The following is a 12,379-nucleotide window of genomic DNA, read 5'->3' on the forward strand; positions in this document are numbered from 1 at the left end:
GCTCAACTCAACCTTCGGGATTGATATTTAGTTGATATCATTCACAGAAGTGCAATACGTGGCATTTAAAAACCGTGTTTAAACATTGCTAGTCCAAACAACAACTTTGGCCGTTCATCATGTCTTCTAAACGAATCTTCAACATAATCGTAGTGACTTCGACGTTCTGGTTTTCGGTAACAGTGTTAGTTTTAATGTTCAACAGCGAAGTAACGAGGGACTCGCTCACGATGTTGAATGCTCCTGTAGTTTTGGACAGCGACAGCCACCACTACATGAAAGGGGCTGGAGTGAATCCTTTACGGCCAGTCGATCATCAAAAGCACATTAAATATCCCTGGGAAAAAGACGCTTCTGAGAAACCCGCAAATATGAACGGACTTCTTTCCGGCGCAGCGAAAGCTGTGAATGTTTTAGCGCGTGTAATTCCGAGCGGGAGCAGGTCACGGGAAGTTTACGACGCCAGCTTAGCTAAACGAACCAACCCTGGCGGCTTAGGGGAAGCTGGTCAACCTGCTTACCTAACCTCTGAAGAAGACAAAAAATTATCAGAGGAACGTTTTGGCGATCATTCGTTCAACTGGGTGCTCAGCGATAAAATTTCACTGGATAGGACTTTAGAGGACGTTAGAGGCGATCGGTGAGTATAAACTACTTGTCTATTTAGATATTACTTGAGTTAAATGTATCCCATTTTCGAAACAAAGTTCTGTTTTTCTAAGCGTGCTTATATTAAAAAGATTAGATATTCTCTCAATTAATTTGGTGCGAAATCAGAAACATTTGATTTCGATCTTCAATTGGCAACAGTTACAATTCAGTTACAATTGGCAACAAATAAACTCGCCATGTTGCGATTTCGCCTTGTAATAATGAAGTAATTTTATTAGAATTTCGCAGGATTTATTGTTTATTCTTTAATTTTGGTTGCATCCAATTAAAAAAAATACAACCCTAATAAGTAGTTTTATTTTAGATTGAAACAGGGAAGCCAGTGAAATGCAGTACTTTGGTACTTCATGGGTGGTCAATCTTAATTAGAGACTTGAAAATTTGTATTTTTAGACTATTTACTCAAAATTGCACTTGACAATTTTTTAAAAAAAATTTTATTTTATAAAACATGTTTTTGCAAAAGGGACCTGTCCAGCATTTTCAGATGGCACCATACAGGAAATATAAAAGAAATTATCAGGCTTGAGTTTGCAAAACTACTTTGTCTGCAGTGAATAATTTATTGTACGTGTACTTGGAGAAGATTAAAATACTGCTAGGACCCCTGCCTGGATGTAGACACCTGACTAAAACTTTTTTTTTTTTGTATTCAAAGTCAGTGTGTAACTCACCTATTGTCTGCAACTAAATATGTATCTTGTTTTTTTTAAACGCTTGATGTGTGGTATATTGGGCTCAAGCAATAAGGCAAGGAAAGAAAATCAATCTTGAAAATATTATTTTAATTTATTAACAAGATCTCTAAAGATATCGTTTTGATTTTCCAAATCCAATGAAAATTATTTTGCAATTAAAAAAAAAAACAAAAAAACATTTAATAAATGTGTATTGAGTGCCATGCTTGTTTGGTTTGTGCTGTAGCTTGATTGAATTTTTCGGTTTTTCGGTTCTGTTTGAGAAGAGAAAAATGGGCTTTGATCTTTGAAACAGAAACAGGGCTTTTATAACTAAAAACAAAAAAAAAATTATTGACTCACTGTCGACGACAATCCAAACCTGATTTATCTTCTAAGTTTTTGCCGTGGTAGTCAGAGAGGGCGTGAGGGGAACAGTACATTGTTCTTCCTTTAAGAGGAAGATTATAATCTTACCTCCACTATCCTATCATACTACACTGTGCCAAGAAAAAGCAAAAATTGTTGTATTGTACCGTACATCCAAAAAATTGTTTCAAATTCCCATTTTGGCATTTTAAGACTACATGTAAAGGCAACGGGTTAAAGTTATTAGAAGGTTGCCAGTTGACTTGCAATCTCTCAGTTTATAACTTTAAGTACCGGTACTATTACTATATGTAATTTTTTGTTGAGGTTTTTCTTTTGTAATTGTTACCCAGTGTAATCAAACAAAAAAATGACTAAATGATACAGTATCAAGAATAGTTTAAAATTTAGTAAGTGTTGGCAAGTTATGGAAATTCAACTGAAGTTGTTTGGCCAGCTGAAAAGGTGAAATCTGTGACACAATACTTGTATTGATGCAGCTTAATTGTAAAATGTTCTTTATACAAAAACACAGATCCTATTGGAAGATGGGATTCTATACATGTCAAGTACATGTTGCTACATTTTTGTTTTAAAATACTTAGATGTAACTGCATGCTCTAAGGTAACAGAATATTCTTCATTTTTCTCGCATTTCTATAAGCCAAAATATTTAGTTTAAATGTTGGTGTGATGCATAAAAAAAATTTAAACCGGTATGTACATGTCTGTATAATTATGTACATGAACATGTAGTCTGTCACTTAATCGTCAACTCCCCCCATTAACTCAATAAATCATGACCGGTAGGTAATCAGTTTCCATTAGTGTAGACACTTGTCATTTTCTAATGCAAACCCACAAATTGATTCTGATTGGTTCTCCCATCACTCAGATACAGGAAGCTGTTTTGTAGGTACTAGTATGTACTGGTGAGGCCCTGCCAGGGTAAATTCTGACAAGCGACACAACGCAAAAAGTAGCGACAGCACATAAAATAAAATTGCCACAAACGACAACCCTTTTGGAAAAACTTAAATTCCGACAAGGACAGGCAATTTTCTTTAAATTCAACTACCGTCAGCGACAGGAAGAATGATAAAACAGTGACACGGGATATTTTAAAATTTAGACAAGCGACACGGGATCACCCCTGGCAGGGCCTCACTAAATAAATCAACTTTGTTTTACGAGGGTTGCACATAACAGTCTTTCGACTGACAAACCTGTGGCCCTCGGATTTCCGATCGAATTGGAATTTAGAGGTGTTGATTTTTGTGGAGGGAGGAAAAACCGGAGAACCCGGAGAAAAACCCTCAGAGCAAGGACGAGAACCAACAACAAACTCAACCCACATATGACGCCGGGTCCGGGAATCGAACCCGGGCCACATTGGTGGGAGGCGAGCGCTCTCACCACTGCGCCATCCCTGCTCCCACTGGTAGGCACAGTGGCCCATCAGGCAGGCACCTATCTCTGGTTTCCATAGCATTTCCATAGCTACTTGGAGTATTTCTACTTCCCCATCCTCCCCCCTCCCCCTCCTCCCCAGATGAAATGCCAGTCCAATGTACAGGGTTACCCCCAGCATTTTGTTTGCTAGTTTCCATTTGTAGTCACTCTAGTCCTGGGTGGAAAGAGGCATTGTGAGAGTAAAATTTCTTGCCTAAAAATACAAAACACATTCTTTTCCCCATTGTCCTTATCTCTTCCCTTAGCCGGCAAAGCCTTTGCACTAGAAACAAACGGCTCTGGGGACATAGGATTTTTGAATTAATTTGAATTTTTTTGATTGGCTGTTTGAATTCTTGAATGGTTCCAAGTCAAAACCTCATGACTGCATACTTGAAGCCTAGAAGTCCTAGAATATAAGACTGGAAATCCTGTGTCTCCAGAGTCCTTTGTTTCTTGTGGCTTTCTCAAAGCCCTGCCGGCTAAGAGAAATGAAAAGGGCTATCAGGGAGGCCCTGCCAGGGGGGGTTCTTGTGTTGCTTGTCTAAATTTTAAAATGTTCCATTTCGCTGTTTCATCGTTCTCCATGTCGCTGTCTGTTATTAAATAGAAGCAAAATTGCCTGTCCTTGTCGAAATTTAAGTTTTTCCATAAGTGTTGTCGTTTGTCGCGATTTTATTTTATGTGCTGTCGCTACTTTTGGGGCCATGTCACTTGTCGGAATTTACCCTGGCAGGGCCTCATCAAGGGCATGAGAATGTACAAGACAATGACACCAGACAGTACTTGAACCCAGACTGCCTGATCCAGACTCCAAAGCAATAATTATTAGGCCTCCACCCCTCCCACTGGGAGGAGTTCTTTTTTAAGGCTAGTATATTCAGGAGAATAATCACTTAAAAATGTCTGAGTACTTTTGCTTGACTTCTAGTTGTAAAGCCAAACATGATCAATATCCAAGCAAGCTTCCCACTACCACTGTGATAATCTGCTTCCACAAGGAGCGACTGTCCGTCCTCCTGCGAACCATACACAGCGTCATCAATAGGACACCACCTGAGCTGCTGAGTGGAGTTATTGTTGTGGATGACTTCAGTGAGGATGGTAAGCAATATACTGAAAAGACCCCAGGGGATTCATTAACATAGAAAAAATACCCCTGGGAGAAAATGGATAACCTTATTTATCCCTTAACAAAAGAAAATGCCGTCAAGGGAGTGTAGAACTGCTGTAGGCTCCTCAGGCCAGAACTTATCTCAGTTTCTGTGGCGTTAAGCAACTAGGAGTATTGCTACTCCCCCCTGGATGGGATGCTAGTCTATGGCAGGGTTACCTGGCAGCAGTAAATTCGCCGGTACCCATTTAGACATCTTGGTGGAGAGAGGCACTATGAGAATAAAGTGCCTTGACCAAGAACACAACGCAGTGACTCCGGCCAGGGCTCGAACCCAGACCACTCAATGTGAAGTCTAAAGCTCTCACTGACCATTTGGCCACTGTGACTTCCTCAAGGGAGAGTACCATATTAAAAATACCCCTTGGAATAAATAAAAGGAAGGAGCATGCTAAAAAAACACAGGGGAAAACTAATAACACTGTACCTCAAGGGACATGTTATACCTGCCAACTCTCACGCCTGCGAGTTGAAAACTTCGATCTCACGCCAACTCACGCTTACGAACCAATTTCTCGCGCCTAGTCGAAAACTGTGAGTTATTACAACCATAAATGGCACACTTTCAAAAATATGTGAACTCAAACCAATGTGAGAAACGAAAACTCCATGTAAACTGAGTTTATGACGATACTTTCCCCGAAAATGTCAGAGTTTTGATAAGAAAAGCTTTGAGAATGTGGTTGTGTACTTGTGTTTTGCAAAACAAGTCTTGGGACTGTGTTCGGGATACAGTTCGGAATGTCTTCGGAATACTTCGGACATCTTCGGAAATCTTCGGAAATGGTCGTGTCATCTCCGGAAACCGTAGCACTCTTTGGATAAAAATCCCACGCCTTTAACCCAGAAAAAGTTGGCAGGTATAACATGTATACCTTGAATAATGATTGACCGCAGGAAGAAATAACATTCAAGCACCCTGGGAGAAAATGGATGACCTCAAATGAAAACAACATTTTAACATATCTCTTGAAGAAAGACCTCAAGGGAAAGTGACATTTTAAAATAACCCAAGAAAAGTGAATCAACGATTTCAAGGGGAGATGGCATGTTGAATGGGAAATTGGCATATTGAAAGCTCCCCCTGGTAGAAAACGGGTTTTGTTTTTATTATAGGGGTGCACATTTTCAGCCTAAAACACGTCCTAGATGTGCCACTGTCTCGGCGGGCTAAGAGCTGCAGAGCTGTCCTTTCTAATTACAAGATGCTTAATGATCCAATGTTACCCTTCCATCGCAGAGAGACTTGGCAAACCACTGGATGATCACGTGGCAACTATGAGCAAAGTCTCAGTGATAAGGAACACCAAACGTGAGGGGCTGGTACGAGCACGCTTAAAGGGTGCCCATGCTGCCACAGGTGAAGTTCTTACGTTCCTTGACTCGCACTGCGAGGCGACCCCAGGCTGGGTGGAGCCTCTCATGGCAAGAATAGCAGATTCGCGCTCCAATGTGGTGTGCCCAGCTATTGAGGTGATAAATGCTGATACGTTTGCGTACCAAGGATCTTCAAATGCCGACCAGCGAGGCGGGTTTGGCTGGGATTTGTTCTTTAAATGGAAGGGGATTCCCCCGGAGGAACAGAAACTACGGAAGGATCACACAGACCCTATTAGGTAAAAAAAACAGTGCTCATTTCACAAGTGAGTTTTGAATTGCGCCTGACGTCATCTAAACTGCTTGTATGTTACAAAACGTAGTACCAAATCGCAAAAATCAAGGATGGAAACTTGTATTCTTTGTCTTTAGCGATCGGTAAACTGATTAGTTGAGTTAAGATTCGTCCGATCAGAAGTTATTCACTTGTCACTAAATTTTCGGTGGCTTCTGTCCACCTTCATCGGAGTGAAACGATGTTCGTACTTGAAACTTGTATTGCTGAAATTTTTTACCTTTTTTAAAAGCAACATAACCTTTCACACCAAAAATGCATTGCCGTTTTCTTATCTGTTTTCCGCACAGGACTCCTACAATGGCAGGCGGACTATTTTCTATACACAGACAGTATTTCTTTGATCTTGGTTCGTATGATGAAGAGATGGACATCTGGGGTGGAGAAAATCTTGAACTTTCCTTCAGGGTAAGATCTTACAGAGTGTATAACGTATGAAATGCAGCTATCAATTTATCGTCCAGGGGAGGTAACAACTATTCACCGAAGTTAGATAATGTAACCCAAAAATGATGACTTTGAACTCATTTATTCCCGTCAACGAGTACAAAATTTCGCGCGCGAGTTGCTCGGAGGTGAATAGTTAACAATTAGACTACGAGCCCGAGTTTTCTATGAGCAAATAGTCAACGAGGCGCAGCCGAGTTGACTATCGCTCATAGAAAACGAAGGCGAGTAGTCTAATTGTTTTAGTAGAAACTCTAAAGGATTGCAGTCCAAAACCTACAATATTGTGCACTTTGAAGACAAAAATCAAGAAAATTTACCGCTTAAAGAGCTACGCGCGCGCGCGACTGTTTTCTATCGGCGAATAGAAAACAGTAGGAGAACCAATCAGAGTCGCGGATTTCCAATAGAACACAGATGAGTTTCTACTAATAAAGGATATTGTTTTATCGAGACGTTTAGCAACAATTAAAATGGCAAAATCCTGGAGATCGTGAAACACCACCAAATTGGCAAACAGAAAACAAATAAGGGGGAATCACTAAACAGTAGTCAAACAGAACAAAACAAAGTGCATTGGTCACTAACATACTTAGATGATATATTTTTTGTATTCGAGTGTCGTAAACCGAAACCATAGCAATTAGGTGGCCAATTACACGTACCGCAAAGACAACAATTAACTAACGAAAACCCCCGAACAAATAAACACGTATTAACCGGTTCCAAGAGCGGGAAAACGTGCCTAGCCAAGTCGTGATTAGTTCTGGTTTTTGCCCCTGATCGGGCCAAAAGCCAAGGCATACAATTGCAGATTACTAAAAACTGCTCTATAAATTAAACAAAGCGAAGAAAGCGCAAATCACTAGGTCAGGTAAAATAATCCACACAAAACAAAAAGAGCGTGCTTGTCATTATTGTAAAAATCGCATACCTTGTGCAAAACAAAGAGAGCGCCGGCCATTCAAATTCGCTAACAGATTCAGATCTGCATTTTACACAAACGTTTTGAGCCATTTATGGAGCTTAGGGAACGGAAAACAGGGAAAGTCATTGATCTCAACTGCAATAATGGCATTGTCTCTTACTAGTTTGTTTCCCTCAATATTGTGGTTAAGAATAACTCATGGGGGCTTGCATTACCAGGTCTGGATGTGCGGTGGACGCCTGGAAATCGTGCCCTGCTCGCGTGTCGGTCACGTGTTCCGCAAGTACACAAGCCCGTACAAATTCCCGGATGGAGTGGAGAAAACGCTCAACAAAAACTTCAATCGACTGGCTGAAGTTTGGATGGACGAGTACAAAGAGCTTTACTACAACAAGAAGCCACAGGCACGAAACATGGAATATGGAGACATTAGCAAGCGAGTGGAATTGAGAAAGAGGCTAAAATGTAAAAGCTTCAAGTGGTATATTGAGAACGTGTACCCGGATGTTCAAATGCCCGAACTGAATCCGCCTGCTAGTGGGGAGGTGAGAAAGAACTTGATTTTACTGTTTTTTTGAACCATTCACAAAAAAAAACAAGTAGCATTTGTCAAAAATTTCGCATTTGTCTTATTTTCCGTTAAACTCTCCGAAGAAATTTCGGTTTTTTGAACCAATCAAAAATGTACACAATTACTCGCGAGCACACCTGACGTGACGTCATTTTGTTACTTAGCAACCTGGCTAACGAAACCGCGTGAGATGTGACGTCATTTAATTTGTTGCGTAGCAACATGGCTGACGGAAGCCGCGGGCAAATACAAGTGAACATTTTATCTTGGTTTCTATTCTCACAGGTTCGTAACCCGGCCAGTGGACACTGTCTTGATTCACTCGGAGCCAAACCCGAGCACTCGGCCAGGATGGGAATTTATGTTTGCCACGGACAAGGAGGAAATCAGGTGTGTACATTGTGCATGTAATCAAGATACAAATTCTTCTTGTAAATTTCGTAACATTTTTAGTAGTGAGGTAGGGAGAATTTAATAAACGGATCGAGACAAGTTCCCACTTTCAGTCATTACAAGTTTCTTTATCTTCTGAGAAATTACTGAGATGCTAACTTCACGTAACTACTCGTAAACCCTAAACACAAATCTTGTTCCGTGGACCATTTTTGTCGAGTCTGGTCCGAGAAACAGTAATTTGGTCCCCGTGCCTTTTTCCATGTAGAATAAACTGGTTTGATTGAAGGAACATTTTGGGGGTCTTATCCCGTCATATTATAAATAAATTTTGGATTATGTATTATATAGGATCTTATTGTAATTTATTATTTTAGATAGTGCAGGTCCACATCAGGACTTACGTCTTGCCAATTATTTTGTAACCTGCTTTATCAAATAAACCATGTATGTATGTATGTATGTATTGTTATTGTTGCCTCGTCTGTACTGAGCATGTGGCGTAACCTACGACTGAATCACAAATTAACCTTTCAGAGAGCGAAACACAGGGGTCCTGCAACCGGTCCCCTGCTGTTAATAAAAATGCAAGGGACTCTTCCCAGGCCAACCCCCATCTCCTACCTCCCCACCCCCTCCTGAGACATGCCACCCTTGTGTGTTGACCATTGTACATTGCACAATGTTTTGTTCCAAAAATCAAAAGAGCATTCACTACGTTTGATACGTATTTGAACGAAGACCCGGTGACAGTATTCCTTTATAACCAAAATGTTCATTTTGAGTCGTTATTTTCTTTCCAGATGTTGATTCTGACTTCAAGAGGCGAGATAATATTTGAAGAAGAAAACTGTTTGGACGTGTCCAAGTCGTATGCTGGTGCCCCTGTGGAGATAATGAAATGTCACGGGATGGGCGGCAACCAGAAATGGGAACACGACAAGAAAAGTGTAAGTTTATAGATAGCGTCTTTTTACTACAGTCGAAGCTCTCGTAAGCGGACACCCTCGGGACGCGAAAAAAGTGTCCGTAACTGGAGCTGGCCGCTTACGAGAATGGTTCTCGTAAGCGGCCACTAGAGGTGAAGGGGATAGATGGCCGCTTACGGGAGCTTGCCTAGCTAACAAGTGGTGTTTCAAAATGTAACCGGACTTGGATGACGACAAAACAAACACTGAAACATGGTTCTGTAATTACTGTAAAATAATTGTGACGATCTGCGATGTAAAGTTAATAAGAAAAAACAAGATACAGAGGTTGTTTAAAGGATTTTCTTTTGGGTGTCCGCTTACGGGGGCTTAAAAACAAAGAAAAAGTCAAAGTCGTAATCTTTGAAAGTGTCCGCGGCCGCTTACGGGAATGTCCGCTTACAAGAATGTAAAAATACAGAGTTTGTATGGGAGTTAAAACGGGGTTTCAAACAAGGCGGCCGTAAGTAGAGCTGTCCGCTTACGAGAGTGTCCGTTAAGAGAGCTTCGACTGTACTTTTATTTTGCGAAGCGTTTATGCCGGACCAATCGAGAACAAAACTAGCCGACGAGAGTTGATAAGTGTTTTAACCCTCGCTCTAGTTAAATTCGCGTTATCATTAAATGGTTAAACTTCCCGAGAGTAGAGGAGAGTTTTCACTCGTCTGACAAGCAAATGATTTTTTAGAAAGTAAGTGTATGTAGCCATGTGTAAGTGTATGTCATTGCATTCAATTTAAAAAAAAAAGCAGATGATTTCACCTCTCCTGCTGTGCTCGGAACTCTCATGTCAGGTACGGGGTCAAACAAGCGAAAATTCTTGTCGAAATTTGTCGAAAGAGTGTTAAAAGTGTTAATGTAATTTTTTTTTATTCAGTTAACACGGAAAAGTTTTCGGGAGCTCGTTATAAAGTGTGCTGCATCGAGATTGAATTAGAATTTAAAGTGATGGTTTTAATTGACGGAGGAAAACCGGAGAACTCGGAGAAAAACTCTTGAGGGGGGAACACGGACAAGAGCCTACCACAGACTCCACCCACATATGACGCTGGGTTAGGGATTTGATCCTGGGCCACATTGGTGGGAGGCAAGCGCTCGCATCACTGCGCCACCCTTGTGTATTACCTTTTAAAAGTAGCTTTTCTCTTTATTATTAGGGAATCATTAAGCATTCCAGTACAGGACAATGTTTGGACCGAGGAACAGAAGGCAATCAATACGCTTTGATGAATCCCTGTGACGGACGCGATTCTCAGCGATGGGTTTTTTCCAAGTACAAAGAGTCGTAACAAATGCTACACTGTCCATCACCACGACAGATTTGTTAACCGCTTACAACAACTTAAAGTAGTTATAAGTAATTATACAAAAGGACCATAAGGGACACTATTTTTTCATTCAAGTGCCATAATGCAAAACAAACACATTTTACGATGTAAGATTGTCGCTTAAACGTTTTTTATCTGATCTGTAAACTCCTCATGTAACTTGCGCTTTTATCACTGCTGAGTAGCTCTGTAAAGTCGCGTTTTTCCAATGGCTGCTGTTTAACGTAAACCAGTGTAATGCAGAGCTGATCATGCCCCTACAAATAGCGTGATTAACCAATCAGAACTTGAAGAAAAATCACGTGAACGGCCGGTACTAAGCGCGGGAAAACGTGTAGCCGGTGACGAAGGCAGGAAAATGTTCGGTTTGATTGGTTGAACGCCTTAACCATGTTAGTTAGTTACACTAAGTTGCTGAACAAATTTAGATTTTGTAGTAAACGCAGAACAAAAGGAAATATACGATTGCTTTCGGCAATCAAAGAAAACCACTCTGGCTGTACAAGTAAAGTCGAATTCATCCCTGAAACGCCATATAGGCGAGAAGCATTTTTTATCCCTTTAAATGCCCGATTTTGGCATGACTGGCAAGCAATGAGTGGAACATTTACAAAAACAAAGAACAATTTGTACATCGCAATTAGACATCTGTTTATATGCATAGAGTAGGAAACGCAATAATAACGTCAAACCCTATGGTGTAACGTCAACCTGTGACGTCACATTACCCCAATGTCACGTTGGCTTCTGATAATGTTGATACAAACGTTTGCGTGACGCCAACAGGCCTCCAGCTAATCTTAAGCAATGTCGTGACCGGTTTTACTGTTAGTAGAAAAAGTAATTTTTGAAATTTAAGGAAATGGATTTTATAATGATTTTCATGTATTGATAAAATAAATAGATTTTTAATAATAGTTCATTCCATGTGAAATTGCTGTTGTTGTACATTCAAGATAAAATGTTTACTATACAGGTTCTTGCAAAAATTAAAACTCAAATTTTATACAGATGCCTCTTAAAATAATTTAACTAGACCTACAAATCAATCCGAATTTATATTCTAATCTCAGCTCTTTCTTTCCAATACTATTATAAATATACTGTATATTAAAAACTGGGGTTCCGCAACGTTTTAGCGGTTTTAATATAGATAAGCTCTCTCGTCGATGTTGATTCCTCGAAGCATATACTTTCAGGCTTCTAAAGGGGGTTACGGAGCTAGGTTTCTCCTCTAAAAATTACGAAAAAAAGACAGAAAAAGTGGAGCTCCAGGGCTTTTATTTCATTGTGTTTCCTTGGAGTTACAAGGAAAGGAGAATCGACCTTGTTTGTCAGGGCTGAAGAGGAACAAATACCTCGGGTCCCAGGACTCCGGAAATCCCATTTAGGAACTTGATGTTTACGATTTAAAAAGCGTAATCGAAGTAAAATTTAGTAGTAAGATTTAGTGCCTGTTTATGCTGATTTATGTTTCTTTTCCAAACGCTCACTCCCCAGATATAACACATGTATAGAAAGTAGTAGCATATTTCAATTAGTATATTTAAGTTTCTACATTATCACAGCCACCGCAAATTAAAGAAAGAAAACGTTTTTTGTAAAATTTTTAGACATTTGTACCGACTCGGTGGCAACTCAAACGTCTGGAAATTTTGCAAATTTTGATTTAAATTATGTTTCAACTTGAAAGTAATGCAATAACATCCATTTTTCAACATCTCATTA

The 12,379-nt window shown here is 40.1% G+C and overlaps 1 protein-coding gene across 1 annotated transcript; it reads left to right on the forward strand.

The window, feature by feature from the left end:
* Positions 1-105: 105 nt before the first annotated feature.
* LOC144660462 (polypeptide N-acetylgalactosaminyltransferase 13-like) lies at positions 106-11,661 on the forward strand. Its single transcript, XM_078521089.1, has 8 exons — positions 106-640; positions 4,102-4,274; positions 5,585-5,960; positions 6,307-6,424; positions 7,610-7,936; positions 8,248-8,352; positions 9,159-9,305; positions 10,481-11,661. Exons 1-8 carry the CDS (start codon positions 120-122, stop codon positions 10,610-10,612), a joined length of 1,899 nt encoding a protein of 632 aa, XP_078377215.1. The 5' UTR covers positions 106-119; the 3' UTR covers positions 10,613-11,661.
* Positions 11,662-12,379: the final 718 nt, after the last annotated feature.

Source organism: Oculina patagonica, chromosome 7 (assembly GCF_052425735.1).
Source record: "Oculina patagonica isolate OP01 chromosome 7, crgOcupat, whole genome shotgun sequence".
Lineage (NCBI taxonomy): Eukaryota > Metazoa > Cnidaria > Anthozoa > Scleractinia > Oculinidae > Oculina > Oculina patagonica.